Raw genomic sequence first — 27627 nt, 5'->3', positions numbered from 1 at the left:
GCCAGAATTATGAATAGAGGGTGGCGGTTCTCATTTGAATTTTCGATTATCACCAGCGAGTTTAAATCGATAGTTTTCGACTGTTTAAAACGTGATGAGATGTGTTTCGAAATATTAAAAATGAAAACAGAAAAAGGAAACAATTAATTTTTGCCTATTCTGTAGTTGATATTTTAGCTACAATGACTGATTTACCTTTCATGCAATATCTTGAACCAATTCGAATGTTTACATGAACCTCATTTGAAGGCCGCTCTCCCAAACAATGAGCTTCGACTGAAAGAGAAACGAATGAAGAACTGAATGCTACCTATTCGGTACGTCAGTGAAGCTTGTGTGTAAGGAATATGAAGTTTACGGCAGTAGAGTGATCGTCAGTGTGTGCCACATCCGGTTTCAATTGAATTGAATGAAGTTCTACTGCACTGGTGTGCACCTTTCAAAGATTTAGCTCTCCGTCCAAAGAGTCTCGGAGATAGCTGAACTTTTTGAATCAAGTTCGAAGATCAACAACTGTCACTACCGATTCCGGAGGTATAAGCGGTATAAGTGACGTAATCGACAAAACCCGCGTTTGTCCCTCCGATTTCAACAGCCCTAGGCTTCGTTTGGGAGCTACTGTTGGATGATACATCAAGTTCCGAAATCAAATTGCAGATATCTTAGGGCACGGAGATATAATCGTATAAATGACGTAACTGACAAATCGTGTTTTTTTTCATGAATATGAACTTAGTGAGGCACACCTCGCCGATGATAACACAAATAGGTGGATAAAACATGGGCTGAAAAGTCCCGGACATAACACATAGATGGTGCTAGTTTTATTGCAGTTACCATTTTTCAGTTAATACTAACCTTTAAAAGATAACTGTTAAAGTTTCATGATATTCTATTCATTAGTTTGTGAGTTATTGTGCTGAGGGTGACGCTACTTTTGTTATTTTCGGAATAATGGATCAAAAACAATTTCATATTTACACTGCACTCACTTTCTGAATTACGTAAAAATTCTCTTTTTTCCTTTCATTTTCAGAAACGTTAATTCGAATCGTATATTTTTATAAATGTTCGATATCCCGTACCGAGCGGAACCAAAAAATCAATTCTGTACCTAATCTAAAAATTAGGATTCCACAAAACGAAACGAACAAACATTGACACGCTGTCTGACAGAATCGTTCGGTGCTGTTTATATTGAGTATGCTGTGTTGTCTGCCTTGACCAAACAAACACATGCTGAAACATTTCGATTTTGTTTTTTATTGCTGTAACTTCGACAGCAGATAACTTTGTTTATCATCTCGCAGCATGCTTCTAACAGTATTCAGAAGAAAAAAAAACCTTGAACATTGGGAAGCCTGCATCTGTCTTCCAATGCAGAGAGGAATTTAAACTCGATTCGATGTTCACAGATTACAGAGTGACTCTCGTGTTAGTAGTTTTAGTAAAACCGGTTCCAGGTGATAATCGAACTGCTAAAAATTCTACTCATAAAGCCATCGCCTGATGAAGAACGTAGACAAATTTTTCCACATTCCAATTGAATTTTGATTTACGTTTCGCATAATTACGATTTAAAGCTACGTTGCATTCGTCGTTATTTGCTTTTACCTGCTCGATTTTCTGCGCAAACAACTTCAGCCACCAAACCGAGCTGGTGCTACCAAAATGCTGTGCGTTTTTCTTTTTTCTTTATTTCTCGGTATAACCACTTCACACCACGAACCCAACAGTTTGCGAATTCACTAGGCCGTACTGTGGCCCGAAACCAACACTAATTAGCACACAAACACAATTTCGCTGTTGCCCCCTATATGCTTTGTAGCTCAACGCTGCACACCAAAAACGGAATGAAAAAAACTAGACGGCTTTTGTTTTGTTACCTTTCTTCGGGGACGTTTTTCTTCAACGAACTTTTTTATGCTGTATTTATTTTACTTTTCATTCATTCGTCACCATCAACGACTTCAAAACGAACACTTTTCCTCTGTTTCCGCTTGGATGCACTGGAACACGATATTTAAACGTGTGTATGTGACGGAATTTGGTGTCGTTTGCTTCGCTGTTTTCTCGCAGCTTCTTGTTGATACTGCTGTTGTTATTGCTGATATTATTTTTTTGTATTCAAGTGTTGCTGTTACTCTTCACCTCCTTTCTGCTTTAGAAACGCGGATACGGTTAAAGAGCGAGAGAATACGCGAGGCGCAAAGGTCTTTATATGCACAAAAACGATCATTCAATGTCGTCCAACTCGACTGCTGAATTTTCACTAATTTTACTACCGAAAACACGAAAACAATACCGAATAACTATCGTAAACATAAACACCAACTGCGCACTACACTCCGATACAACTGGAACGAAATTTAGTCAGGTTTTTTACGGTATTTTCGCGAAAAACAAAGGAGGACGGTTTGACTGCAACCTGAAATTCGATCGCGTTTGACAATCACCACCTTGAAATTACTACGATGGTACCGCTAGTGACCACCAGAGAAAAGCGAAAGCCGTGTCCGACAAATGCGACGATGGTGACGCGCGCAACTAAAAGTAAACGTCACAAATCCACAGATCTGCGTGCCGCTATGTGCTGTGGATGTGATGTACCTTGACGAGGGGTTGCAGACACGGTGAACTTTCCCGATGACTCGACTCGCTTATGCCCCGTTTACACTTCTGCTGGCTGCCAGCATGCTGGTGTCAGTGTGCTGCCCTCTTAGGAAAAAACGTTCAACTGTGGTCCGATGATCCAAAGTATTAGACCAACGAAGGACCACCGTTGAACGTTTTTTTCCTAAGAGGGCAGTACACTGACACCAGCATGCTGGCAGCCAACAGAAGTGTAAACGGGGCATTATCCTCAGCAATGAGCTCAACTGAAATGCATCCAAATTGTTCAAATGTTACGGATTTATCATTGACAAATTATAGGCAAGTAGACTTGTCGAGTTTCGACCGGAGTCGCCGAGCCTGCGGGACAATCGCCGGTTCTCTAGGCGAACACAAATTTCTGGCACATGTCGATCAAAATCCGTTTGCTTCGTTATTTTTATTGATAATAGTCAACCTTTTCACTGCCATTTAGTGAGTATTTCAAAGTAGTGACCTAACCTGAATTGACTGTCGAGAATTGAATTATTATTAATTACAATTTTTGTTGTTTGTTTTTGAATAGACAGACTGTCTCAAACAGAGATGCCAAGTCAAAATTTCAAATATCTTCAGACAGGGTTGCAAAATATATATCCGAAAAAAATCTGCAGTTAAAACAAAATCATTCCACCGAAGCAATCAAAACCAAATATAAATATTGTTGCTAAATTTAGTTGAAAAAACAAATGGCTTTAAACGATTACAAGACAGTTCTAAATGATCGATGGAATTAAAAATATTCGAGCAAGAATTGATTGAACATTTTAGGTTTTTTGTTTTCTTGCTGATTGTCCAACAATTTTGGTAAGTTCACAAGAATAGAGAAAAACTAGGAGGAATGATACATTTTCAAGCAGATTTATTGTAAAAGTAACTGAAGTGCCACCCGCTTCAGACGGAAAAGTAAACTTCTCTTTTTCGTTTGTTATATTGGCCGTCTAACGACAGTCCGACAAGTAGATAGCGCTGTAGTTCAAACGATGATGTTTTAAATTTAAGCTATCAAAATACATAGGAATGTTTATTCTCTAGTGAATTTTCATTTATTGGTGGTTGAAATTCGAATGATCGAGGAATATTCTTTTATGTCGTTTTCGCATGAGAAAAAGAAACTGACCCTGGGTAGTTTCTTCGAACAAACACTTTTCACTAAACTGTGTTGGGTTCTCACTTAGCAACGGGGGTTTGAACAAATCTGATATAAAATCCAGTTTCGAAACTGACTTGATTTTCAGTTGAACAACGTTGAAACTAGGTTCGAAACTAGTTTCAAACAAACGGTTTAACAGCAGTAAGGGTGGAAACTGGGTTAGGTTTGGCATTAGGCAAAAACTACATTAGAATAGAGGAAAAAACATTGATTTCTTTTAATTAGAATTCCAATGAATTTATTGAAATATTTCACATGAGAATAAATTTTATTTTTTCGCATTTAAAATGTCCTACATTTTGGTAATGCTGATTTTCCGTGTTGTCTCTGTACTGTAATAATAGATCTGGTCTTTAATTCCACACAATAGTTGTTTAAACCATTAATTTCGATTACGAAAATTGATTACATAACCTCGCTTTGCATTAATATTTATTTAAATTTCAGTATTAAAGAAGTTGAATTTTACTTTTCACGCAAAAGTTTCACGAATGCGAGAGTTTTACCTATTGTTTAAAGAAATATTACATTGCTTGTGTTTATTTCCGCAATTGATACTCGATTCCTATATTGCTCTATGTGATAATTTGCCAACATCAAAGACATCATATGATACCCAAAATCTTCGACTTCCAAGCAGAATTGTAAAATCTATGAAAATTTTTACAGTCATAACAATCGAAAGAGAAAGTAAACAAAGAGAAACTGTCACCCTTTTAAAAATCAACCGGGAATTCATTTTTGAAGTGAATATTGTAAATATGATGTCTTTGATTATTGGTACGATGGTTTTAATTGAAAGATGTTTTTCAAAGAAGGGCGAATCTTACAAATGTAAACAAATCGAGTTTCTCTTCTACAAATAAATGCTTCAAAATCCTGCAATTTTGCCTTAAAATTCGGATTCTACAAAAATCTCAGTCTTAGTAATACAAGGAACTATGAATTGTGAAACTGTCATTTCATTTGTTTACGTAAGCTTCGCCCTCCGTGTTCCATGCAAACAAACAGGGCGACACTTCAATTGCTAGTAAGGAAAGGCGCAACTATTTGTTTTCTTTTTTTTTCGTAGATTCCGAACCTTTTACTACTGGAAATAGTAAATGAGACGATAAAATTACTCGCGGATTTGTCTTAGTCGCAAAAACCAGCCTATTTAACGAAAAATGCACAAGGGCGTATCTTTATCATTCACACAGGAAGCATAAAAGTAAACAGATAAAAAAAAGGCGAAACTCTTTTTATGTTGATTTATTTAGTGTACATACACGGAAAGTGGTGAAATTTGCATGCCTTTTAAAGATAAACTAACAATTTATAAACTAATCAAAAATTGATCTGAGAATATACGATAATTTTTAAATAGGATTTGAAACCAAAGTCGAAACATTCATCCACGTTTTTCTCCATTTGCTGTCAATGTTAGATTCGCCGTTCTTTGAAAAACAGCTAAAATAGCATAATATTTGTCGATGAAGATTAGAAAAGGTCCCAAGTGCAAATGACAGTTTCTCTTGGTTTACTTCCTCTTTCAATTATAATGGTAAATTTCAGTAATTTCCAACAAATTCTACAGTGCCTATCGAAAGTTGACGGTTACTGCTATTATCCCATGTGAATTGTTAGATGGAAGGATTTCTAATTGAACCGTAATACTCGAAAGAGAAAGTAAACAAACTTTGCCTGTTTTGTGGAAAATAAATCTTCGCTGCGCTGGAATTTCCCGAGAATTGCAGGTTAGAGCTGCAGCGATAATATCTACTGGCTACGATCAAGTGATATTAGGAATTGAAACAAAACCATTAAAACGAATACATACTTATATTAACAACATAAAACAAGTTAAAAATATAACTTTCAATTTCAAAATTACAAACAACATCACATTATACACGAAAACATTAGATTCTATGTTTTCCACAATATCAAATTCAACTTTGGCACTTTAGCCGAGTTACACAACACATGCGGATTGCTGAAAAAAAAACAAAAAAATATCAAACGTTTACCTTATGGTGATCATCCCGTTGCTTTTCCCACCTGATAGGATGCGGTAAATGGAAAGCTTCCAATTGAACTTTCAAGTGTGCCGGATCGTTTGCATTTGCACAGAGTATTCCGGCAAGGGTCACCCGCTGCAACTCTTCCAGTTGAAGTTTGGAGAAATGGCCTGGATTCGATCGATGGCCGTTACTGTAGAAATAGCGATCACCGTGTTTTAGTCGAGAGAACTGTTCGCCGATGATTTCGGCAAATGTTTGACCCACTATGCCTCCTGGTACCGGAGGTTCGAGGATCCCACCAACATAGAGATCCACATCGTTTGGTGAACTGTACAGTTTATGCAACTTTGGTCCAGCCTAGAAATGAATCAAGCTTCTTAAATCTATAAAAATACCGCGAAAAAGCTAATTTACCGAAGGTCCAAAATCGGTGAAATTTGTTTTCATCTTATTTCCTTTCAAACGCAAATAGTGATTGTAAGGTCGCACCGCGTGGTCTCGCCCACGTTGAATGTTGATCGAAGCGAGGTCCTTTCCGAACGGTTTTCCCTCTTTCGAGTTTAGAAATTTCGTCAAACTATTGGTAAATTTGTCATCCGATTTTTGCATCGGTTGCCTCAACATGCCTTGGAATAGATGATCGTAGAATGCAGGATTTCGTAATGATGTTGGATTGAAGAAGGTCTTGTGTGTATCCACGGGTCCTTGAGGGAATCTGAAAAGCAATCACAGACAACCTTTAGAACTGATCCCCAAATGTTCGAAATTTATTATCATGTGTGTTAGTTCTCCATCGCTTATGCAGAGTCGATGCTTGTTTTTTATAGTCTACGGATTCAAATTACATTCTCAAACCTGCATCAGTGACAGAGTTTGTAGTAAGTGTATTAAAATAGAATTTATACTCAAGTTTTCCGGGAACCGTGGAGTGACCAAAACGAAAAGCTGCACTGGAAAATTCACTCGATATCGACGGGTTTATCTTCGGATTGTAACTATCATTATGTCCTTTAGATGTGTGCAATTCGAACTTGGTCATGAAATGTGGACCAATGATTTTCGGCAAATACTCGCTGTACACGATATGTTGAATTTCGGCACCAACAATTCGACGCGATTCTTGGAAAATTATTTCATCATTCCAATGTGGGTTCAAAACTTCTAGGGCTTTCGCAATACGGTTATGTTCCCGTAGAAACAACGTGTGAAGGGCAACCAATGTGACAATTTGATTTGCTCTGTCGTCTCCAACTTTAAAGCACATAGCGGCATTCCTTGAACAAACTCCGGTTGCGGATTCCAGAGGTGGGAGTTCGTTGGACATCTGAGGATGTTTTAATGATTTCAATCTACCTCCCTTGTGAGATCTTAAATGGTTGGCCTCGGCGGTGGAACTTCCGTAAATTGCTGAACCATCAATAAAATGTGTAACAGCTGATATTTGCCGGGAGTGTCCGGCTTGACATTGTGCTTTTGGCACAACTGCCGTTCGTATGAAATTCATACATTTCACTCCAAACTGCGAGTAAAATGGATCGTGTGCAGAGATTGTAATAGCCATACAATCCGGATTGGAATCGGAACTACTTCTATGGCAGCATTCGACACTGTCGGAAGCTGGTTTGCTTTTTGTGATGTCATGTACTAGAAATTGCCCGAACTGCATCATCAATACATTGTAGTGTTTGTCTGGTACGCTCAAATCATCAAAAAGCAACGCAGATATTTGACGAGCACTCGGCAGAGCTTTACCCGTAATGGACGTGTTACGCGGTGATCCAACGTGGTCGCCATATGCTGGAGCAAGCAGACGTTTCATCGGATAACCGGCGGAACCCCAGAGACTGTGTCCGGGTCCAATGTTGTTGCAGCGGCCATCGAAACGCCGATAGCGACTGTGCTCATCTTGACAGCGCGGACCGATGATGCACCGTTTGGTGCGAACATGTGTTTTTGTGGTGACGTTCACACTGAAATTGAAGAATACAATGCTAATGAGGAGAGACTTTGATAAGAAAACCGGTACGACGCAACACCGTACCAGCAAGTGAAAGATTCTTTTTGTTTATTTGCATTTCAACAAAAAGAATTGTTTTGTTTTCACCATGCATGAAACTATACATGAAAATATAAACTATCGATTAGTACTTGAAGGAGAAAATAAACCAAAAAGAATCGTCATTTACCGACCGGAAATTGTTTTATTTTTATTTGCATAACTCATAAACTGTTTGTATTTTCAGCTAATGGAATTATGGATTGCTAAACAAAATCGCTGTTTATTTTTCAAGCTAATTGTTTAAGTCGGCCTTCAAAACCCAATATCTAAAAGATGACATTTTCATTTCAAATTCCTAATCACCTCATATGAAAATGCATTATACATGAGAATTAAGGTATAAATCTGTTAAAATCTAAGATTGTTCACACGGTGAACGACCGTAACTAGGTTAAAACCGGGTATAAATAAACGATATAATAATAATAATAAGCTTGTTCATGAGTTCATTTGCACTTGTATGACAATTCGACTGTAAGTGTCAAGCGAATTGAATACTAAGTGTCATACATTTGGAGTTTATCTGCTGTTTGGTGGGTGGAACTGAAGTGTATTATCAATAGAATTTAATTCAATATGATTTCATTTGAATAAGATTTGACGAGACTTACATTTGCACTTGTGTCAAGTCAAATGCTGCGAAATTAAGTGTAAAATACTTCGGTCCAGCGTGTCGATTTTTATCAGTGTAACGTCACAATACAAATCTCGATGAACATTAGAAAAGGTCCTAAGTGCGAATGACAGATTCTCTTTGTGTACTTACTCTTACAGTTATTACGACATATCCCTGTATTTTCCAACAATTTCTAAACTAGTCGATGGGTTCAGTCGTTATTCTATGTGAAGAGTTAGAGAGAATGATTACCGGACCGTAGGACCGTAATAATCGAAAGAGAAAGTAAACAAAGAGAAACTCTTATTTGCAGTTAGGACCAGTGCTGTAGTTGCGGTTAGTCACAGTTAGTCAGTGACTAACCAGCTCTTGAAACTGCAACCGAAAAAATTTTTTTTTGGAAATTTTGATAATAACTGATTCAAGTATTCTGAAGGGTGCAAAAAATAATAATACAATTGAAAAAGGTGCCATGTAATTGCTCCCAGGGCGCGAGGTGAAAGTAATCTTGATTATAGTGAAATATCCTTCTGAGGGCGCAAATCATTATTTATTTTCAATCTAAATAAATAACATCTTGTATAAATAATTTGGAAGGGCACCTTCGAAATGATTCCAGGGCGCAGACTCACGGTAGGAGAATTGAAAAAAGCGCCCACATGATTGTTCCAGGGCGCAGGATGAAAGTAATCTTGATTATAGTAAAATATCTTTCTAAGGGGGCGCATCATTATTTATGTTCAATCTAACAAAATAACATCTTGTATGGATGATTTGGAAGGGCACTTTGGAAATGATTCCAGGGCGCCGACTCACGGTAGGAGAATTGAAAAAGACGCCCACATAATTGCTCTCACGGCGCAGGATTAAAGTAATCTTGATTATAGTGAAATGTCCTTCTGAGGGCGCAAATCATATTCAATTTCAATCTAAATAAATAACATCTTGTATGGATAATTTGGAAGGGCGCTTTGGAAATGATTCCAGGGCGCAGACTCACGGTAGGAGAATTGAAGAAGGCGCCCACATAATTGCTCTCAGAGCGCAGGATTAAAGTAATCTTGATTATAGTAAAATATCCTGCTGAAGGCGCAAATAATTGTTTGTTTTCAATTCAAATAAATAACATCTTGCAAGGATAATTTGGAATGGCGCAATAAGAATGATTCTATGGCGCAGAATCACGGTAAGAGAATTCAAAAAGGCGCCCACATAATTAATTCCAGGGCGCAGGATGAAAGTAATCTTGATTATAATAAAATATTCTTCTGAGGGCGCAAATCATTATTTATTTTTAATCTAAATAATTAACATCTTGTATGGATAATTTGGAAGGGCGCCTTGGAAATGATTTTAGGACGCAGACTCATGGTAGGAGAATTTAAAAAGGCGCCCACATAAATTGTTCCAGGGCGCAGGATGAAAGTAATCTTGATTATAATAATTTATTTTTAATCTAAATAAATAACATCTTGTAAGGAAAATTTGGAAGGGCGCTTTGGAAATGATTCCAGGGCGCAGACTCACGGTAGGAGAATTGAAAAAGGCGCCCACATAATTGCCCTCAGGGCGCAGGATGAAAGTAATCTTGATTAAAGAAGAATATCCTTTTGAGGGCGCAAATCATATTTAATTTCAATCTAAATAAATAACATCTTGTATGGATAATTTGGCAGGGCGCTTTGGAAATGATTCCAGGGCGCAGACTCACGGTAGGAGAATTGAAAAAGGCGCCCACATAATTGCTCTCAGAGCGCAGGATTAAAGTAATCTTGATTATAGAAAATATCCTGCTGAAGGCGCAAATAATTATTTGTTTTCAATTCAAATAAATAACATCTTGTAAGGATAATTTGGATGGGCGCTTTAGGAATAGTTCCAGGGCTCACAATCACAAGAGGAAAATGAAAATAATAGATTTCAGGGCGCAGAATGATAGTACAATAGTAATCCCAGTGAGGGCGCAAGATTTTATTTGTTTTCAAGCTTAATAAATAACATCTTGTAAGGACAATTTGGTAGGGCGCACTAGGAATGATTCTAGGGCGCAGAATCACGGTAAGAGAATTGAAAAGGGCGCCCATATAATTAATTCCAGGGCGCAGGATGAAAGTATTTTAAACACATTGAATAATAAGTAAGAAGTAAGAAAAAAAAAATAAGTAAGAAAAATAAAAGAAATAAATAAGAAGTAAGAAGAGGACACAAATTATCACTTTATTCTCAAGCTAAAAAATAACATATTGTAAGGATAATTTGGAAGGTTGCCTTAGTAACAGTTCCAGGGCGCAGGAAAATGGAAAAGGGCGACCCATACAATAGATTTCAGGGCGCAGCATGAAAGTATTTTCTGAACATTAATTGATCCAACCGATTGCGGAACTTATCACTTATTTTTAAATACATTAGTTGATCCAACTGAGGGCGCAACTTATTACTTATTTTCAAGATTAATACATAACATCTTGTAAAGATAATTTAGAAGGGCACCTCAGGAATTATTCCAAGGCGCAGAATCACGATAGGGAAATGAAGGAGTGGAGGATGAAAGTATTTTTAAATACATTAATTATTCCTAGTGAGGGCGCAAGTTTTTATATGTTTTCACGCTAAATAAATAACATCTTGTAAAGATAATTTGGAAGGACGCTTTGGGAACGATTCCAGGGCGCAGGGTGGAAGTATTTTAAAATACATCAAATGATCCAACTAAGGGCGCAAATCACTATCTATTTTCAAGCAAAAAAAAATCTTGTACGCCTAATTTGGAAGGATTCCTTAGGAATGTTTTAAGAGCGCAGAATCACGGTAGGAGAATTGAAAAGGGTGCTCTTAAAACTTATTCCGGGCGTATGGTGGAAATCTTTTTAAATACTTTATATAATTCTACTGAGGACGCAAATCATTATTTATTTCCAAGCAAAATTAATAGCATAAGTATGGAGTGCCTCAGGATTGACATCAGGGTGCAGAACGAATTTTTTTACCTAATAGGGGCTGTTCATAAAAGACGTCACGCTTTTTTGACGATTTTTGACTCCCCATCCCCCCTTTGTCACAAATTGTCTCAGAAGCAAAGACCCCCCGCCCCCTCTATGTCACGTGTCACGAATTCAATACATTCTCAATATGTATGACAAACCATACAAATATGAGGGAAAAATCGATTTATTACATGCTGTCATTAGATTAAAAAATATCCCTAAAACTACAAAATCATCGGAATTATTTTATTAATATCAATTATATTAATTAACAAAAGTATTTGGTTGGAATTGATGAAACATTTAAATCATCTGTTTTATTCCTCCTAGGGGTACACAGATATATTATTGTTTTAGGTAAAGAATCATATTTCCTTAGTGTAGCATACAGGGCTGAGAAAATAAAGACCAAAACCTCATCAAAACGAGATCACTGCCGGAGAATCTTTTCATGATCAGTTGATCAGTGAATTTTAAATCACATCGATCAATATCGGTACTGATCTTCCGTCACACAATGGGTAGTGATTTTGAGCTAAAATGATTCTTGATTTATGTAAGTTCAATCATTGGATGGTTCGATAAGCTTTGATGTTGGTGGAGGAAAATCACATATGATCAAGATGAGACATGACATGATCTTCGTCTGAAATCGTTGAATTCCCGCCCATTTTTTCAAATGGAGTACAATTAAATAAACTGCATCAGAATCAAATGAGAGAAATTCCTATGATATACTATTATCAATGCTGTAATTAAAAATTACTGAAAAAATTGTCAGTGCATAACTTAAATTAAACCGTTTGAAGACATCTTTTTCTTTTTTACTCATATTAGGAAAAATTTATTAATTTCGCTAATTTACTCACTCCTCCGTTCACATTTCCTGATCACAACAAAAATGATTTCCTGCATCACTCATTTCCGAATTTACAAGAAGAAGCTTTTACATCAACAAATACACGTTTTCCTATAGAATGTAAACGTTTATTGTGGAGATTTTTTCAGGAAATAGGGCAAAGCAGTAATATAATTAAGTATTTCAAAACTGCGCTCATTGAAAGTATTGGACGTCACATTCCAAAAACCTCCCCCCCTCCCCCCTGTCACAAAAGGTCACGTTTTATGAAACACCCCCCTCCCCCATGCGGCGTGACGTCTTTTATGGACAGCCCCATACTACAAAGCTTTCGAAAGCATAAATGGAGCGCAAATTTTTTCTTTGTTTGTGAGTTATATAAATAGAATCTCGGGAGGAAGCAATGCACAAGTCAGCTTTGAGCAGTGCTGCCTTAACAAAAATTTTTCTAACAGTTATTATATTCAAACATAAAATATACTCGCATTTATAACTGTTTGTAATCTTCATTAACAGCTTTTAATAGTTTTAAGTTGTCTTTATTCAAAAATTGGACAATAATGAGGTTTTCAATAAGAAATGATGAATTTCAATAATTTTGAACGAGATGCATAATTATAAATACTGGCATCTTTTCTTAAAACTCGGCCTTGTATAGTGGAAGGTCGGTATAGTAGAATTAATTACCACATGAATTCAACTGTTGGGGATTTCATTGGTATTCTCCAATTTTTTATATGCTTCCGAGATGAGACTTAATGCAATTTTATCATTTTGATTAAATACCTACTCAATACATAGTGAGGTAGTTCACCATTCGATAACATGAACAAAAGCATTAAATTCACTTGTGAAGAAGCAAATAACAGCAGACTTCTTAGACATTTTCATCACGAGGAAGACGGAAAACTTATCCTTTTTGATATATAGAAAGCTAACTAATACGGAAAGTATTATACGTTATACTTCTAATCATTTTCATAGGCAATCACTTACTACTTCAACCCAACCATCGTAAAAAAATAGTTTTAATAGATTTCAGCCATGATATTACACATCTGCCCAAAACAAAACTAAAAAGTTTTGGTCTGGATTTGGTATTCCGTAAGAATAATACTAGGATCTACATAAGACCATAGAGATACTTTGAAAAAATTCGGATCATATAAACAAAGTGCACTTCGGAGAAATTAGATAAGGTTATCATTCCAAGTCAAAAATAGCTGAACATGCTTAGAAAATTATGAGCTTACAACGAATCACATTAAAATTTTATGTTAAACATCTAACCGATAGAAACTAAACGTAGCTGAAAGTTTAAGAATATATGTAAATATAAACATTCCAAGTTACCATTTTTTTGAATGTAACTTAACTAAATGAGTTATCTGTAAGATGTGAAATGATTCACCTGTACTAGTACAACAGAGATAGCACCGCACTTTCCTCTCACTTTCAGTATCTGTGTCTGTTACTATTTCGTGACATTAGTGGGAAATAGTTAGGAAATTTTTAATATTGTGGAAATAAATGGAATTTATTTTCTTAAAAAGCTATCCACTAAGCGCTAAAATTAACATTTTCTTCTGAATTTGATGTGATATTCGTATTTATCGGTTACTCAATTTTCTTAGTATTGGTCGCCTTAAAAGTTAAAAAATCAAAATTGGAAGCAGGTAAATATTCCTATAATATCGAAAAACATACTGAAATCGAAAAGAGATATGGAATTTCTCTAGTTGATAACAAAACTAATTCTCAGTTCAATTTTACTGCCAAATAACAAAAACAAAATTGAAAAACATAATCAGTTATTGATCTGCTCTGACATTACTGAAAACACCGCGAACAAAGGCTAAAAATAGAATATGGGCAAAACATCATCGGGAACTTACATTTTAGTGATTTTATTCGCAACAACGAAAAAAAATCTGTGATGGATTCACAACTGGTTTCGAACTTCGAGATCTCCCGATTGCAGAATATCTAACACATTTAACGTTATAGACTATGATAGCCACTTGAGGACATCATGATTTTTTTCAATGATATGACAAGCTGTATTAATTCGAAAAGCTGTTTGCTGGTATTTTCTGTCAATGTATACTCGTTTGTGTACAAGACGCGTAGTACGAAATTGCATACATTTAGGCAATTTGACTAAAATGGAAAATAATCAATCGCCAAAATATTGATAATGAACTAGAGTAGACTGAATTATAATATTGTGCCGCGTATACGTTACCTGTACCTGTGAAGCTGGGAACTTTTCCAGCATGTATTAAACGACATTTTTATGAATAAAGTTGTCTGTAGATAGATTCTACCGGCATGAGCTCCATTTATCGTTGCCATTAGGGTATGAATAGATACTGTATTTCGTGGATAGTGAAACGTTTGTTTTTCTCATTTTGAAAAGCTATGCAATAATTGCATCAACCATCTCTTAAAACAAGGTTGAGTTTCATAGGGTATCTGTACCCTAAATCATCTCCGGTTTACCACTAATTCAACATTTCAGGATCATTACTAATAATGATATCTGCTGTCTTTGATTAATACATTGAACTGTGGGGAAAAATGATGAAAAACGCGACTTTACTCAATTATTTCATAGAAATCTTTGAAAATATTTTCAAAGTAGGTTTATCTTATGTAGAATTGACCTTAGAATCAATTGATGACAATTAGAACAGCCGTAAAATTCACGATCATGGCCGTTTTGCCCCAAATTTTTCTTTTTTTCCTACCTCACTAACTGTAAAACCCTGAAAAAGGTATTCGACTAATGAAAAGATACTCTTGACATTTTTATAAGTTCTATAAATAGATTGCTGTTTGTCATAACGATCGCAAAAAAAAACTGTTTTCTGTCTTACTCCATTCATTTTCTTCAATCAAATATGTTAAACCAAGATAGTTCGATGTTACGCACATAGCCCTACAAACTAATTAACATGTAGTTTCCATGATCCCATGAATCGTGCAACATCGTTTTACCCCAATTTTCCTTTAAATTTAATTTTAAGTTTAATTCTGATTTACGATACTGAAGCAGAATCAATGCGACATAGCCATAGTGGTCCATATTACTTAGAAAACTTCAGTGATCTAAGTACGTACAATAGGAATAACAATACTAGCTTGTTAACCCGTTTCACTCCAATTAATTCCATAAATTGTACCATTAATTAATGTCGTTTTCGTTTTTAAATTGCACTACACCGGTGTAGCGAAAGCTGCACCTAAACCGTTCGTTTTTACCAATTGCACTACACCAGTGCTACACTTTTTCTGCACCGATACCACTGGTGTAGCACTCATGAAAAGTTTGGTGTAGCTCTGTGCAATGGAATCGTTTATTGTAGTCAATGGTTACTGTTTATGTTTTCGTCATTTTTGTTCGTTTATTCATGCCTCAGTGTAGCACTGCACCGGTGTAGTGCAAATTAAAAACGAAAACGCCATAAACTTTCTTTCGCATTTAAAAAAAAGGCTTACTGCGGTTGATCAAAATCGACTGATATTGTGTAGAATATCATAAAAAGTAGATTAAAAATAGAATCAATAACCGCACGAATCATGTTATACCGTGTTACTCCAATTTATCCTATCAATATTGGTGTGAAACGGTGTAACGGTCACTGAAGTTATTTGTAATTTAATTTTTAGTTCTTTCTAGTTCTTCAATTTTTTTTGACTGATATAATTTTAATCAACCGCAATAAGCCTCCTTTCGGAATGCGATAGAAATTTTAACCAATGATACGATTTATGAAATAAATTGGTGTAAAACGGATTAAAAGGGCTAGTACTACCAATCCTATTGTATGTACTTGGATTTCTGCAGTTTCCTACGTAATGTGAACCAATATCACAGACTAACAGACATGACAGTATGAGTAAATTCTTATAAAAATAATTTTTCGTGATGCACTAGTTCCACCTATATTGTACTGCGCGAACTATTTACTATCGGTACACCCCTTGTGTTACGTAAAAGTTTTTTTACTAGTTGGTTTCCCCTCGTTTGTCAGCACCGATCAGCTGCTTGCAGGGATGCCTGATTTAATCAAAATTTTTGAAAATGAATCGTCACAATAAATTATTGGATTACGTTGATAATATATTTAACTTTTTCGCGATGTTGGAAGGTAACCATTTATTTGACTCAACGTTGTTCATCTAGACTATTTTTTATTGTGTTGGTAGTTTTCACCCGAAATTAAGTGGCGGCAGACCAGAAGCAAGTGAATATGTATTAAATCTGTATCCTGCATGAAATTCGCATGGACGTATACAAATCAATACATTACAGGTAATTCTGCATGAATGGCAACTCTGTTGGTAAATGAAAAAAATAAACACAGTCTAGATGATAGACAGGATGTTTTTGATAGGTTAACGTGGCGCCATCATGACACATGTGAGTACTGTCCCAAATAAAGGAATATTCGAAATGACCGTTAAAATGATTGAAGAATCTAATTTGAGTGTCCTGTCTGTTAGTCTGTGCCAATATTGATAGATCGTATTGGATTGTAGATTAAAAACGGTACCACGAGTTTCCTTCTGTCATTAAAACTATATGCCAATGATTTGTCAGACCTTTTTACATCAGAAACATTCTATTCGGTCTTCTGAAACTTCTTCTGTGATATGTTATATAGTTAAACTTTATTACAATCCAGTACAAAAAGAAGGGTGAGTAATGTCAGAGACATAACTGGATGACTTGAATAGGAATTAAACTGGTACACTTCCGAATATCAGTTAGTGAATCGATTATGTGAATTGTGCAAGCTTTTCCCTTCTTTACTAGAGTTTGAAACGATGCACTGCACTCAAGTACGGATTAGTTACATCAAACGTTCTGACATACAGTTCAATATTATGAAATAATTTATATAGTTCATTTAATGAACATTAAAACATCTGACACTACCAAAATCCAATTAAAAAAGCCGGAAAAAAACGAAAATTTTTCAATTAGAATCAATTAAACTGTAAACCTTCACTAAACTGATTATATTCACTTCTGATTTGCATAGGTATTTTATCAGATAAGTATTTCTAATAGTTCTTTAGATAATATTTAAATCCATTAGAAGGGCTGATTTTGCGTAATGTTCCCCATCGTTTTCCACTTATTTTGATAGAATACAAACGATAAGCAACAGGATGACGCAATCGATCTGCTTTGAAGGGATTAAATACTGAACGCAATTGATGGAATATCGAACTGAATTCTTGATACTTGAACCTGAGCTGAACGAAATATATCAAGTATTAACGTTTATACCTACCCAGGTACGAGAAAGACGTCATGACTTTTCTTTCGTTTATACCAGAACACTTTAATTTTGAATTATTTGTGATTATGTCATACATCTGAAAATGTTATCATAAATTGATGATAATATTTCTGACGGCATGTGGTAAAAATTATGTCGATACGTTAGATACAATAAGAGATATTCACGATCAAAAACTTATTACTCTCTCAGAGGGGAAATTTGTAAAAGGCGCCTCATAGTAAAGTATTCACGACAAAAGGGACCTTGAGGTAAAATGAACATGATAGCATTTAGTGCGGTCCTTCTAAGTACGTAGAATCGATTTTACTGACCATTTTACACCAAAAAATGCTTTGTGGTCATCTGCCTCCAAAAAGTCGTTTTTGATCCATTTTTCCCTACTGTGCATTGGTTCAATAAATAAGAATGAAATATATGCATTCTGCTCCGATTTTCACGTTTTCATAACAGAAGTATAGTTCATTTTCACACTAATTTTGATTGTTAGGGCTGCATTGGCGAATATATAGGCTCCGAATGCATCATATGTGTGCTGAAGACCGCAAAGTCTTGGCATTACATTCCTTTTGTGGAATTTGGCCTTTCTGTTTCAACAGACTTCGCAGCCGATTCATATAGCGTACAGAATCATTGCATGGCTAGTACTATGGATCCTACTGACGCTAAGAATCCTTCCAGGTCGGGGCTCTGCTGCTGAAGACCGAGTAATCGGATAAATACTGTGATGTCCTGACTAATGAGACGACTATTGGTTCAACTGCCCTATATCATTTGAATTAGTCTAGATGGCAAAATGTTCGTGTAGGTGTGTGTCAAAATATTTGACAAATTTTTTACAATAATTGCTTGGCTAATTTGCATAAATTTCAATTCGAACGAAAAGTATTACAACAGTTTAACTGAAATTTCAATTGAATTTTATCTGAATCTAACAACGGATTCCGGGATAATAGGGTGATAGGTGTTAAATATTTCAATTTCCACGAATATTTTATTTGAAAGTGACAGTGCAAAAATACGCAAAATCAATTTGCAGGTCTTGTTAGTTCATGGCTAAATACAATTCGTTGGAACAGCTGTTGCGTTCTTTATTCTTTTATTTCTGATAAATTTCCTAACCAAGAAGACTTCCGGATCCGGAAATATAGGGTAAAGTGGGTTAAAAATTTGTACACCATCACTGAAACAAGGGCAAAAACCCATAAATAATTTCCTAATTCCACCTCAAATTTTTTTCAATTGATAGTTTTTATCAGTAGACGGTCAAACAAACCGTTTTTAGTTATTCTTTCAAGAATCGAAGAAAATTATTTTGAAGAATACTACAGTATTATATATGATAGTATGATTGGTATGAGAAAGGCATAATTACACCAGTAGGTGGATTAAAACAGGTTTTTGGTATCGCCATCACAACCTGTAAAATTTACAATTTTTTTCTGTGTTAATAAAATGGAATCTTAATGCTCACAAAAACAGTGAAAACGGAAATCTGCATTAGACACAATTTTCCATTAAATGTAACATAAATTTCAAAAAATCTATTCACATATTAATATTAAATTTGTTTCCGTTAAATTTTTTATGCAGAGTAAACTTTAAAATAGATTATTCTCATTTTTCTTTCTATCAGTTGTATTGTCCATCATAATTGATTGAAATTACCATGTTTAGCGCGTAAATTTCACTTACCGTTTCCACACGAGTAACTAGTACGACTGTATGAATTTATATATACGATTTACCTGACTTGCAGATACGTGCTTCTGTGGCTCAATGAATAGACGGGCGCTTTGTAATCAAATGGTTCTTGGTTGAAATCTAGTTGTTATCAATCGAACTTATCTTTTTTATTTCGATAATTTCTTGCATCATTTTTTTTCAAATCATACGTAAATTTTTGTAATTTCTGATGGATACTTTTTGTTACATCTGATTCAATTCAATTTTACAGGTTTCTTCCAAACTGCGAAGTTGTATCGGTGCAAAAAGTTTAGCACAGGATTAGTGCAATTGGCAATTGGTTTCAGTACATCCTCCACTGCACACGGGGCCTTTTACGTTATCGATTATTTCATGTTCTACATCAGTTTCGGTTGCACGTTAGGCATGATCTAATATTCTCAAGTATCATGCATTTGGTGCAATATTAAATTTCAAATGGTTTTTGATGATAGACGGAAAACACGCGTTAAGCTACATTGAAATAACATGAATATCTGAAACGCACGGTGTGTGGTGGACACATGACACAAACTGAAACTGATAGTGACCAGATACTTTTTCTGTTCTATATGGAAATTTCGCAACTTGCGCAGCAAAATGTTTTCAATGTAACCAAAAGCCTGCAGGCTTTCCATGGATATATAAAAAGAAGTTCAAAAAATGCTTGTGAATTTACCATCTTATCAGATGCACATAAATCAGATGCACATATATTCAAGAACATGAAAAATTGTGTAATTTGGAAATTTCATGGCTTTATAACGAATGGATTAACAAAAATCTAAAGATCAAGAGCAACAACGCGACTTGAATCGAAAAACATTAGATCACAAAGCACACCAGATAGTCGACTGAGCCACAGAAGCACATATCTGCTTGACTGTAAATTAGTAAGAATTATGTCACCTGGAAAATTCATAATTTCTTTCTGTGCAGTTTTGAAGAAGTAGATTTTGAACTCTATCTCAAAATCACACAATCGGAACTACTATTTGAAAGAATAATAAATACAAAAAGTGGAAATCTCAACACCTGGGTACTTAGAAACATTAACATTCAGATTATGATAACACTTATGTCTGTTGCAAATGAGTCTTCATGGTTGATTTGTGTGGCAATTGTAGAGCTTCAGGAAACTTACAAAAGAGTTAAAAATGAGTTGTTGAGGGAAATACGGCGCCAAATAAGTCAAATAAGTCTGATACTAGAACTATATAACTGTTGTATACAAAAATACGAAGATGAAGAAACAACAAACCCCGTTAAAAAATCTAACTTCAGTCAATTGCAATGCGCCCCTGTATCACGGAAATCCAGGCGCCCCATCAACAAAGTCAACGACTAACCAATGAAATTTGAACAACTACGGCACTGGTTAGGACATTTTCTCGTTTTTGTTTTCAAATACGTATTTCGGAATATTAAGACGAGGCAAGGGGCAAATCACTCTAAACTCTAGACAATCCCATACTAATAAACTCATGTCATTCCAAAATAATTTTCTCTAATCTCATTTAATCCCAACTAGTCTAGATAAGTTTGGGTAATTTAAAACTAATCCAACCTAGTTTTGCCTAATCTTGTTCGAAGTGTATCTGTCATTCGAGCTCCCACGCAGAGATGCCATTTATACAGATTTATCTGTATTATACAGATTTTTACATGCGCATACAGATTTAATACAGAGTACAGATTTTATACAGATTTCTCAAATTAAATACAGATTTATACAGATATCACAAAAAGTAAGAAATAAATAATGAAACTTTTCCGTCTGAGCGTGTTTGATTGACCATATTGAAATGAAAATTTTTTCGTGCAGATGTTTAATGATGAACGCTGAAATACATTTATATCATAATTTGAAATCAATTTGAACTGATGTTCGAGGAAGTCATGGCGTCATGAAACTTTATTGTTAGATTGAAAAGTTGTATGACATGACTTGACGTTGCGTATTGGGCGTTTGAATTCCAAGTCATCATTTTCAAACGAAAAAAGTATATGGATTTACAATTCAATTGTGGTTGATAACAAAAACAATTAAATTTCGTCGTTGAATGTTCTTGTCAGTGCGGCAAGGACTTACGATATAAAGGAATGCTCCTTGCATCTGCCATTCTATAACAATAATCTAATGGAATAACATCTTTAAACATCATTTTATTTCCGAAATCTCCTTTCATTCGTGAACACAGATAAATATACAGATACAGATTTTTTATACAAAGCAATACAGATTTTCTATGAAAATATCTGGCATCTCTGCTCCCACATTTACAGCTTCTTATGTCAGAATAATGCTTTTTCAGATCTCGGCTAAACTTCTCTAATCCCATTCTAATCCAGCGAGATCCCTGCTAAACTTTTTTACTCCCGGTAAAACTTGTTTGAGTTCAGACAAAGTTTAGAGTGATTTGCCCCTTGAGACGAGGTAACACTTCCGGTGAAACTCTCAACGGGTGAGCACGTTGCATCGTGTTAGTCCGGAGAAAATTCGAGTATTTCGCAAGAAAGAAAGGATTTTCAGCCGTACTTTGATGATTCGACGCAGCCACACAGCGAGATTTTCGCTTGTAGTCAAGTCTACATAAAGTCCATTGGACTATAAACGAAAATTAACTGGCAATAAACCCTTAGTTGCTGTGCCATCAATTCGGCGTCATCTCAAGTGAGGTGACGCCAACCAGAAAAGAAGAATAAGACGAGGTAAATGAGATTGAAATATGGATATGTTTGGTAGTGCGAAAGCAAAGTTATTGGCAATAACATTTTCCATAAATAGTATATATGAAGGGCAATAACTTATTGCCTTTCATATGTACTTTTTATTAAAAAAAATAAAACCAAGACTCTAAAAATGTACAACCGATTTAAAACGGTTCTGCTAATCTTGTACGGCAAGAATCCGACAGAAACAAAACCGTGATTAACCGCTAGGCGAAATTCTCTGCCGGAAACGGTTGTTGCATTGTTGCCAGACTTTTGTCGGAGCTCGCCGTCTAGTCCAACGGGGCTCCAAAGCAAAGTCCTGGCATTACATTCCTTTTGTGGAATTTGGCCTTTCTGTTTCAACAGACTTCGCAGCCGATTCTTAGTGTACAGAATCATTGCATGGCTAGTACTATGGATCCTACTGACACTAAGAATCCTTCCAGGTCGGGGCTCGAACATACGACAACGGGGCTCCAACTCCTCATATTAATAATGGCTAGTTTTACATGAGAATTTCTGAAATTTATTCCTATTATTTTTTTTTAAACTAATCTTACATACCTGCACAGTACTTCTACTTCGCGTAGAATAACAATAAATTATCTTTCTATATGAAGGTAACACACACTTTTCACTATATTTTGCAAGAGAAAAAAACAACAACAAACCGTTCCAGCAAGTTGAGCCAATATTTCGTGCAGTATGTCGTTCAACAAGCGTTCAAGGGCCAACAAAATAGAACGGCCTGCTGAGAGGGGGGCTCAACAATGGACCTCTGTCTGCCGGGTTTGTGGAATGAAAAAATGGCATTCGGTTAAACGGTCTGTTTCAAAATCGTTAAACGAAGGTCCCGTGCTGGCCTCCCGTTGAACGATTGATTGGACGTTCATTGGACCAATGATCCAACGTATTGGACCAATGAAGCACCACTGTTGAACTTTTTTTTTCTAAGAGGGCAGTGTAACATTTTGAATTGCCGAGAAATCGGTAATAATAAACCAAGAATTTTGGAAAAAGCTATCTTAGCCGAAATTTCAGTAAAATATTTCTTTGCCATTCGTTTTCAGCATTTTTTTTTCACCGAGATCAAAATAAAGTTTCAAGTGTGTAGCCATTTTTTATGAGAAAGGCAAAAAGAAAGGTTGGTAGTTATTTAGATGTGTTTCTCTGTCTATTATCAGTAGGTTTACTAAAAAAAATTGCATAATTTAATGCAAGTTTTGTTTGGTCGTTGGTGTTCGAGTCTATTATCTAATCAGGGCCGCCGAGAGGAGATTCGTCTCACAAAAACTCCAACCTCAACCCTAGTATTGAATTGTCCCGCCACTTACTCGCGATTCGATTTCTCACTCGATTGAAAAAATGAGATTCATCTGTTCCAAAGCGTGAAACTTGAGTGGCTATAAATAACACTTGTACCGGTTCATGTTCGTGGTGAAGCAGTATAAAATAAAAACGTCCGGAGCAAAACTCATCTTCACAACATCAAAACTAGTTGCCGTTCATGGAATACAGCTTCAAATCCTCCATCAAGAGAAGATCCGTTCAGCTTATCAATGCTGGATGTTGGATGTACATACCTGCCCATTGTTAAAGTGGATCAAAACAACTCTAACCCGGTATGAAGAGGATAGCTTCTGGAAAAACTTCACTGATGATCATCATCGGGATGGATGGGAAATTTCCTTCTCGACAATCGACACGTGTTCTTGCTTTCAACGATTTCAAAAGCCATTGTGATTTTCGATTCGAAAACTTCAAACGAAATTACCGAACGCATTAATCTTACAGCAAAAAAAGCCCCCTAGAGCTTCTGTATAAACAATTGCAATAATTTCCAGATGAATTCTAACAGCACAATAATCAACACAATCGATTGCCATAATACGGAACTTGGATTTAATTACCCATATAATTGGTCGTAATCCGCACCCATTCGGTGGCCGTGCTCTTTCCGACCGTGATTGATGACGCTGTTTTCGGTTGGACGCAATCGTAAATGATCCACACTTGCCGCCAGTTCCGTCGTCACCAACCGATGCAACTGGTGACAGCAAGCCGGCCCGGAATCCTCGTCATCCGTTTGACGGCAACAGATGCCCTCGAGCTGGGTACGTGTCCGACAGCGTGGGTACCGTTGATCGAAAATTATTGACGTCGTTGATTCGGGTTTGGGCAGCAAATCAGCCCAATCCAGCGGGACCGACGTACAGCTCAGCGGATGTACACACGCACTGCCTGGGGGGCATTCCCGATCTGGTACGAGATGGATGAGAATGAAAATCAAAATTGTTTACGACCGGTAGTAGTCGGTGGGCGGTAGGTGAAAATGAAAGAAAACGTACTCGGCGTCACAGTCTGCGGGAAAAGTTTACCGTACTCAGCAGCACTTGACAAACGCTCCACAGGGAAATTTAATTTAGTGAGAAAGCATAATAAATCATGGAACATACGTATGACACCGGAGCTCATTAGCTCTCTGCGGAAATTTGCTGTTTTGTTTGCAGAGTATTACGTTGCGACTAATAAATCGTCATAAAAATACGAAAGATTTTCACATACATTACAGAGGACTTCATAACTGGTAGCAGCGACTACAACGACTTCAACATTCCCAATGGAGCCTCATCATAGCATATTTATACACACCATCAATCAGTGCCTCGGCACGGGCGAATGTTGCCGGCATCTCCCAAAGTATCGAAGCCATCAAAAGTATCAGCATCGTTCGTCTTTAAGCACTCAATTAAATTATTTAGAGGAAAATTTGCCATATGCACGAAAACCGAGGGTAACACAATCAATTTGCCGTTGCTACCACGCTGCACACTTTACATGCACGTTTTATGAAGTGAAGCGAGACACATCTGTCGAATGACAGGATCGTTAGTTTCTGGTGGTTTCATGATGGCAGAACGAGTCGTAGTGCAATAATCATTACACTCATACGAACGTACGAGTTTGCCGTTGAAAAAGTGCCAATTAGGCGTTTCGTGACCCAAACGCAACTTTTCGCACTGTGCTACCTACAACGAAAGAGCGAGAGAGAGAGAGAGATTAACGCCAAGTTCAATTCATGACATCGATAACCTCTAATAAATCGATTGATCTGTAATTATTATACACGGTTTGATGTGCTTTTCGCAAACAGTAATATTCAATATTTGAGTATAAGTTTCAATATCATACGGATTTAGATTAATCTTGCCGGCATATCGAGTATTGGTAATAGTAAATGAAAATTCACAAGTAATGGGAGATTATGTGTTTAGCTCTTCGGTTAATAATAATGTAAAAATGATTTTAAAGTATGCGTTACTATGAATCTAATGAGACAGCTAGTATATCGGGGGCACGTGCATTCTTTTCAATCTTGGCATACACACATACAATTGTGTTCTTAGATGCTCTGAGGACTGTACGTGAAAAAAATGCAGCAGACAAAATTGATCACCAAATATAAATTTAAGTCTGACATTTTTAAAAACTCTCAGGGAATAAATTGAAGTATATTAAATATGTGTTAGCAAGGTTGGTTTATTGAATCTCCTCTCAGAGGGTAAATGCCCGCATCTTAGACCTAACAATCTGTGCATTAGTGGAACCATCTTTCATAAACCCTGTCATACACTCTATCTTCAAATCCTTGTCGTTTTTTGAAGACCTTCTCTGTTTTCCGAAGCTTTTCCTTCTTAATCGTCCAGAATTTTGCTGCTGGGCGAAGTTCAGGTGAGTTTGGCGAATTTCTCTCCATTTCTACATAAATAACAAGGTAGGTTTCGTGCCACTCCATCACTGGTTTCGCTCAGTGGCACGATGCCAGATCCAACCCAAAACTTCGTAGCACCGGAGGAAGGACAACAGGCACTTCTGGAGACATTCTTCTTTATATATTTGGCGGTTGATGGTGCCGATCGTAACGAACAGCTTGTTGTGTTCGCCGCACTCACAGATTGACTGCCACATGAAGTACTTCTCGACAGGCACGTATCCAGAGGGGGGGGGGGGGGGGGCGAGGGGCCCTGGCCCCTCCCGAAATCAGAAACAGAAATAAAAAAAATGTTTGATTCGGAGCGAACAGTGTCAAAAATAAATAAAATGAAAATTAAATACGCGGCAAAATAAACGACAATAATAAAAATACACTTAATTATTCTGGATGACTGGGATATGAAAGTGCGCGAGCTTACCATAGTTGAGCTAGAAAAATAAAAAGTAAAATAATTTCTAAACTTGCCTCAAAATTATTCCAATCGGTAGTCATTGTCAGTAGACGGCCAAACATTAATTTGGCTTTCTGGGGACGGGTATAGCGTGATGGGTAAGTCGATGTCTTTCACGCAGCCCGCCTGGGTTCGATTCTCAACCCCGAACATAGGATCAGAAAGTTTTTCTACCCCGAAGAGGCGAATGACCATAAGGTTAAAACATCTATAATCTATAGGATTCTGCAAATTAGAAAGATATCCTGTCGCTGGATCTCGCACATACTTATTTAGGAAAGACATGCGCAAGTGCACTTCGAGTACAAGTTTGGCTGGATCCATTATTATACGCCAGAGAAATAAATGATTAAACGACAATGGACTAAAGTCGTCGCGGCATGGAACGGAGGCTTAATGGGTCGGAAAGATCATGATGCTTTCTGGGATTGTCATAGTATAGTTTTGAAGTACTAAATTGATTAAAGACCGAAATCGCTGTGAAAGGGCCTTACCTGCAGCACATTAGCATCGCTACCATAGTCAAAATCAACGATTTAGTGCTCCAATTACCTGCCCATCCACCTTGTTCACCTGATTTGGTCTACTCGAACTGTTATCTATTCCCAAACCTAAAGTCATCTCTGAGAAATCGATGTGAATTTCGTTTTGGAATTTTAGACCGCTACTTCCGGAACTTGTATAGCTAAAGTAAGTTTGTATGGCCATCAACCAATACGACCTACAAATTTAGAAGATGCTTTCCGTTCTCCACGAATCGAAGTAAGGGATCTATCTCGGACCACTCCTCAAAATTCATCACATTCATCAAATTATTAATTATTAATCAAATTAGTGATTATTTTGATGTTGTCAAAAATAAACCTGCTCGAAAGCATGATTATTTTTGACAGATCGATGGTTATTTTCCGACACTGAGAAAAATCTTGCAAAGAAAATTCTAATATCAATTCTTTATTCAAAATTATTTCCAGTACAAAATAAACCCAAATAACTTTCCATCTGTCAAACTTTGAAATGGGCCGCAGTTTTAATTAAACTTAACTACTAGACACAAAATAACCACTCAAGTGTCAGATTTTAACCAACAGCTAAAATTAACCGCGAAATAGTTCACAGCGTTAAACGTTAAGAAATGTAACATAATAACTTTCTCTCGGTCATAGTCACAAATTTTATTTAAATATCTAATAATGATAGTTTCAGTGTAAAAGTTTAAGGTGTCTGTTAAAAACGCCAGTAAATGGCGCACCGGAAATTATTTACTTAAGCAATTTTCAGTAACATTATTTTTTCATTCTGGGCCCCTCCCGAAACTAA

At 36.4% G+C, this 27627-nt stretch overlaps 2 protein-coding genes across 4 annotated transcripts in view; both read right to left on the bottom strand.

Moving 5' to 3' along the window:
• The window catches only part of LOC131439920 (afadin), a 225740-nt gene extending 223291 nt beyond the window's left edge, over nucleotides 1-2449 (bottom strand). For both annotated transcript variants that reach the window (XM_058611044.1, XM_058611036.1), the window contains exon 1: nucleotides 1615-2449. The gene's annotated coding sequence lies outside the window, so the exon portion shown is untranslated. The remainder of the gene's footprint in view (nucleotides 1-1614) is intronic.
• Nucleotides 2450-5680: 3231 nt separating this feature from the next.
• On the bottom strand, nucleotides 5681-25028 carry LOC131439902 (chorion peroxidase-like). 2 transcript variants are annotated; one of them, XM_058611017.1, is made up of 6 exons: nucleotides 24734-25028; nucleotides 23992-24340; nucleotides 6714-7778; nucleotides 6223-6523; nucleotides 5846-6165; nucleotides 5681-5780 (listed from the first exon to the last, which is right to left on the bottom strand). In XM_058611017.1, the coding sequence occupies exons 1-6, from the start codon at nucleotides 24807-24809 to the stop codon at nucleotides 5714-5716; spliced, it is 2178 nt and encodes a 725-aa protein (XP_058467000.1). In that variant the 5' UTR covers nucleotides 24810-25028; the 3' UTR covers nucleotides 5681-5713. The 2 variants fall into 2 exon arrangements, with proteins under 2 accessions (XP_058467000.1, XP_058466996.1); XM_058611013.1 differs by lacking the exon at nucleotides 24734-25028 and adding an exon at nucleotides 24430-24685.
• Nucleotides 25029-27627: the final 2599 nt, after the last annotated feature.

This window comes from Malaya genurostris, chromosome 1, assembly GCF_030247185.1.
Source record: "Malaya genurostris strain Urasoe2022 chromosome 1, Malgen_1.1, whole genome shotgun sequence".
Classification (NCBI taxonomy): domain Eukaryota; kingdom Metazoa; phylum Arthropoda; class Insecta; order Diptera; family Culicidae; genus Malaya; species Malaya genurostris.
Note: the sequence above shows the minus strand (reverse complement) of the source record. Positions and strands in the feature narration are given on the sequence as shown.

Bases quoted from the DNA above. Each gene is read 5' to 3' on its own strand.
- LOC131439902 (XM_058611013.1), bottom strand. From the start codon at position 24,556: ATGAGCTCCGGTGTCATACGTATGTTCCATGATTTATTATGCTTTCTC. The intron at 6,524-6,713 runs GTATAAATTCTA...ATTGCTTTTCAG, and splicing joins ACGGTTCCCGGAAAACTTGA to ATTCCCTCAAGGACCCGTGG. The intron at 6,166-6,222 runs GTAAATTAGCTT...ATTCATTTCTAG, and splicing joins TCACCGATTTTGGACCTTCG to GCTGGACCAAAGTTGCATAA.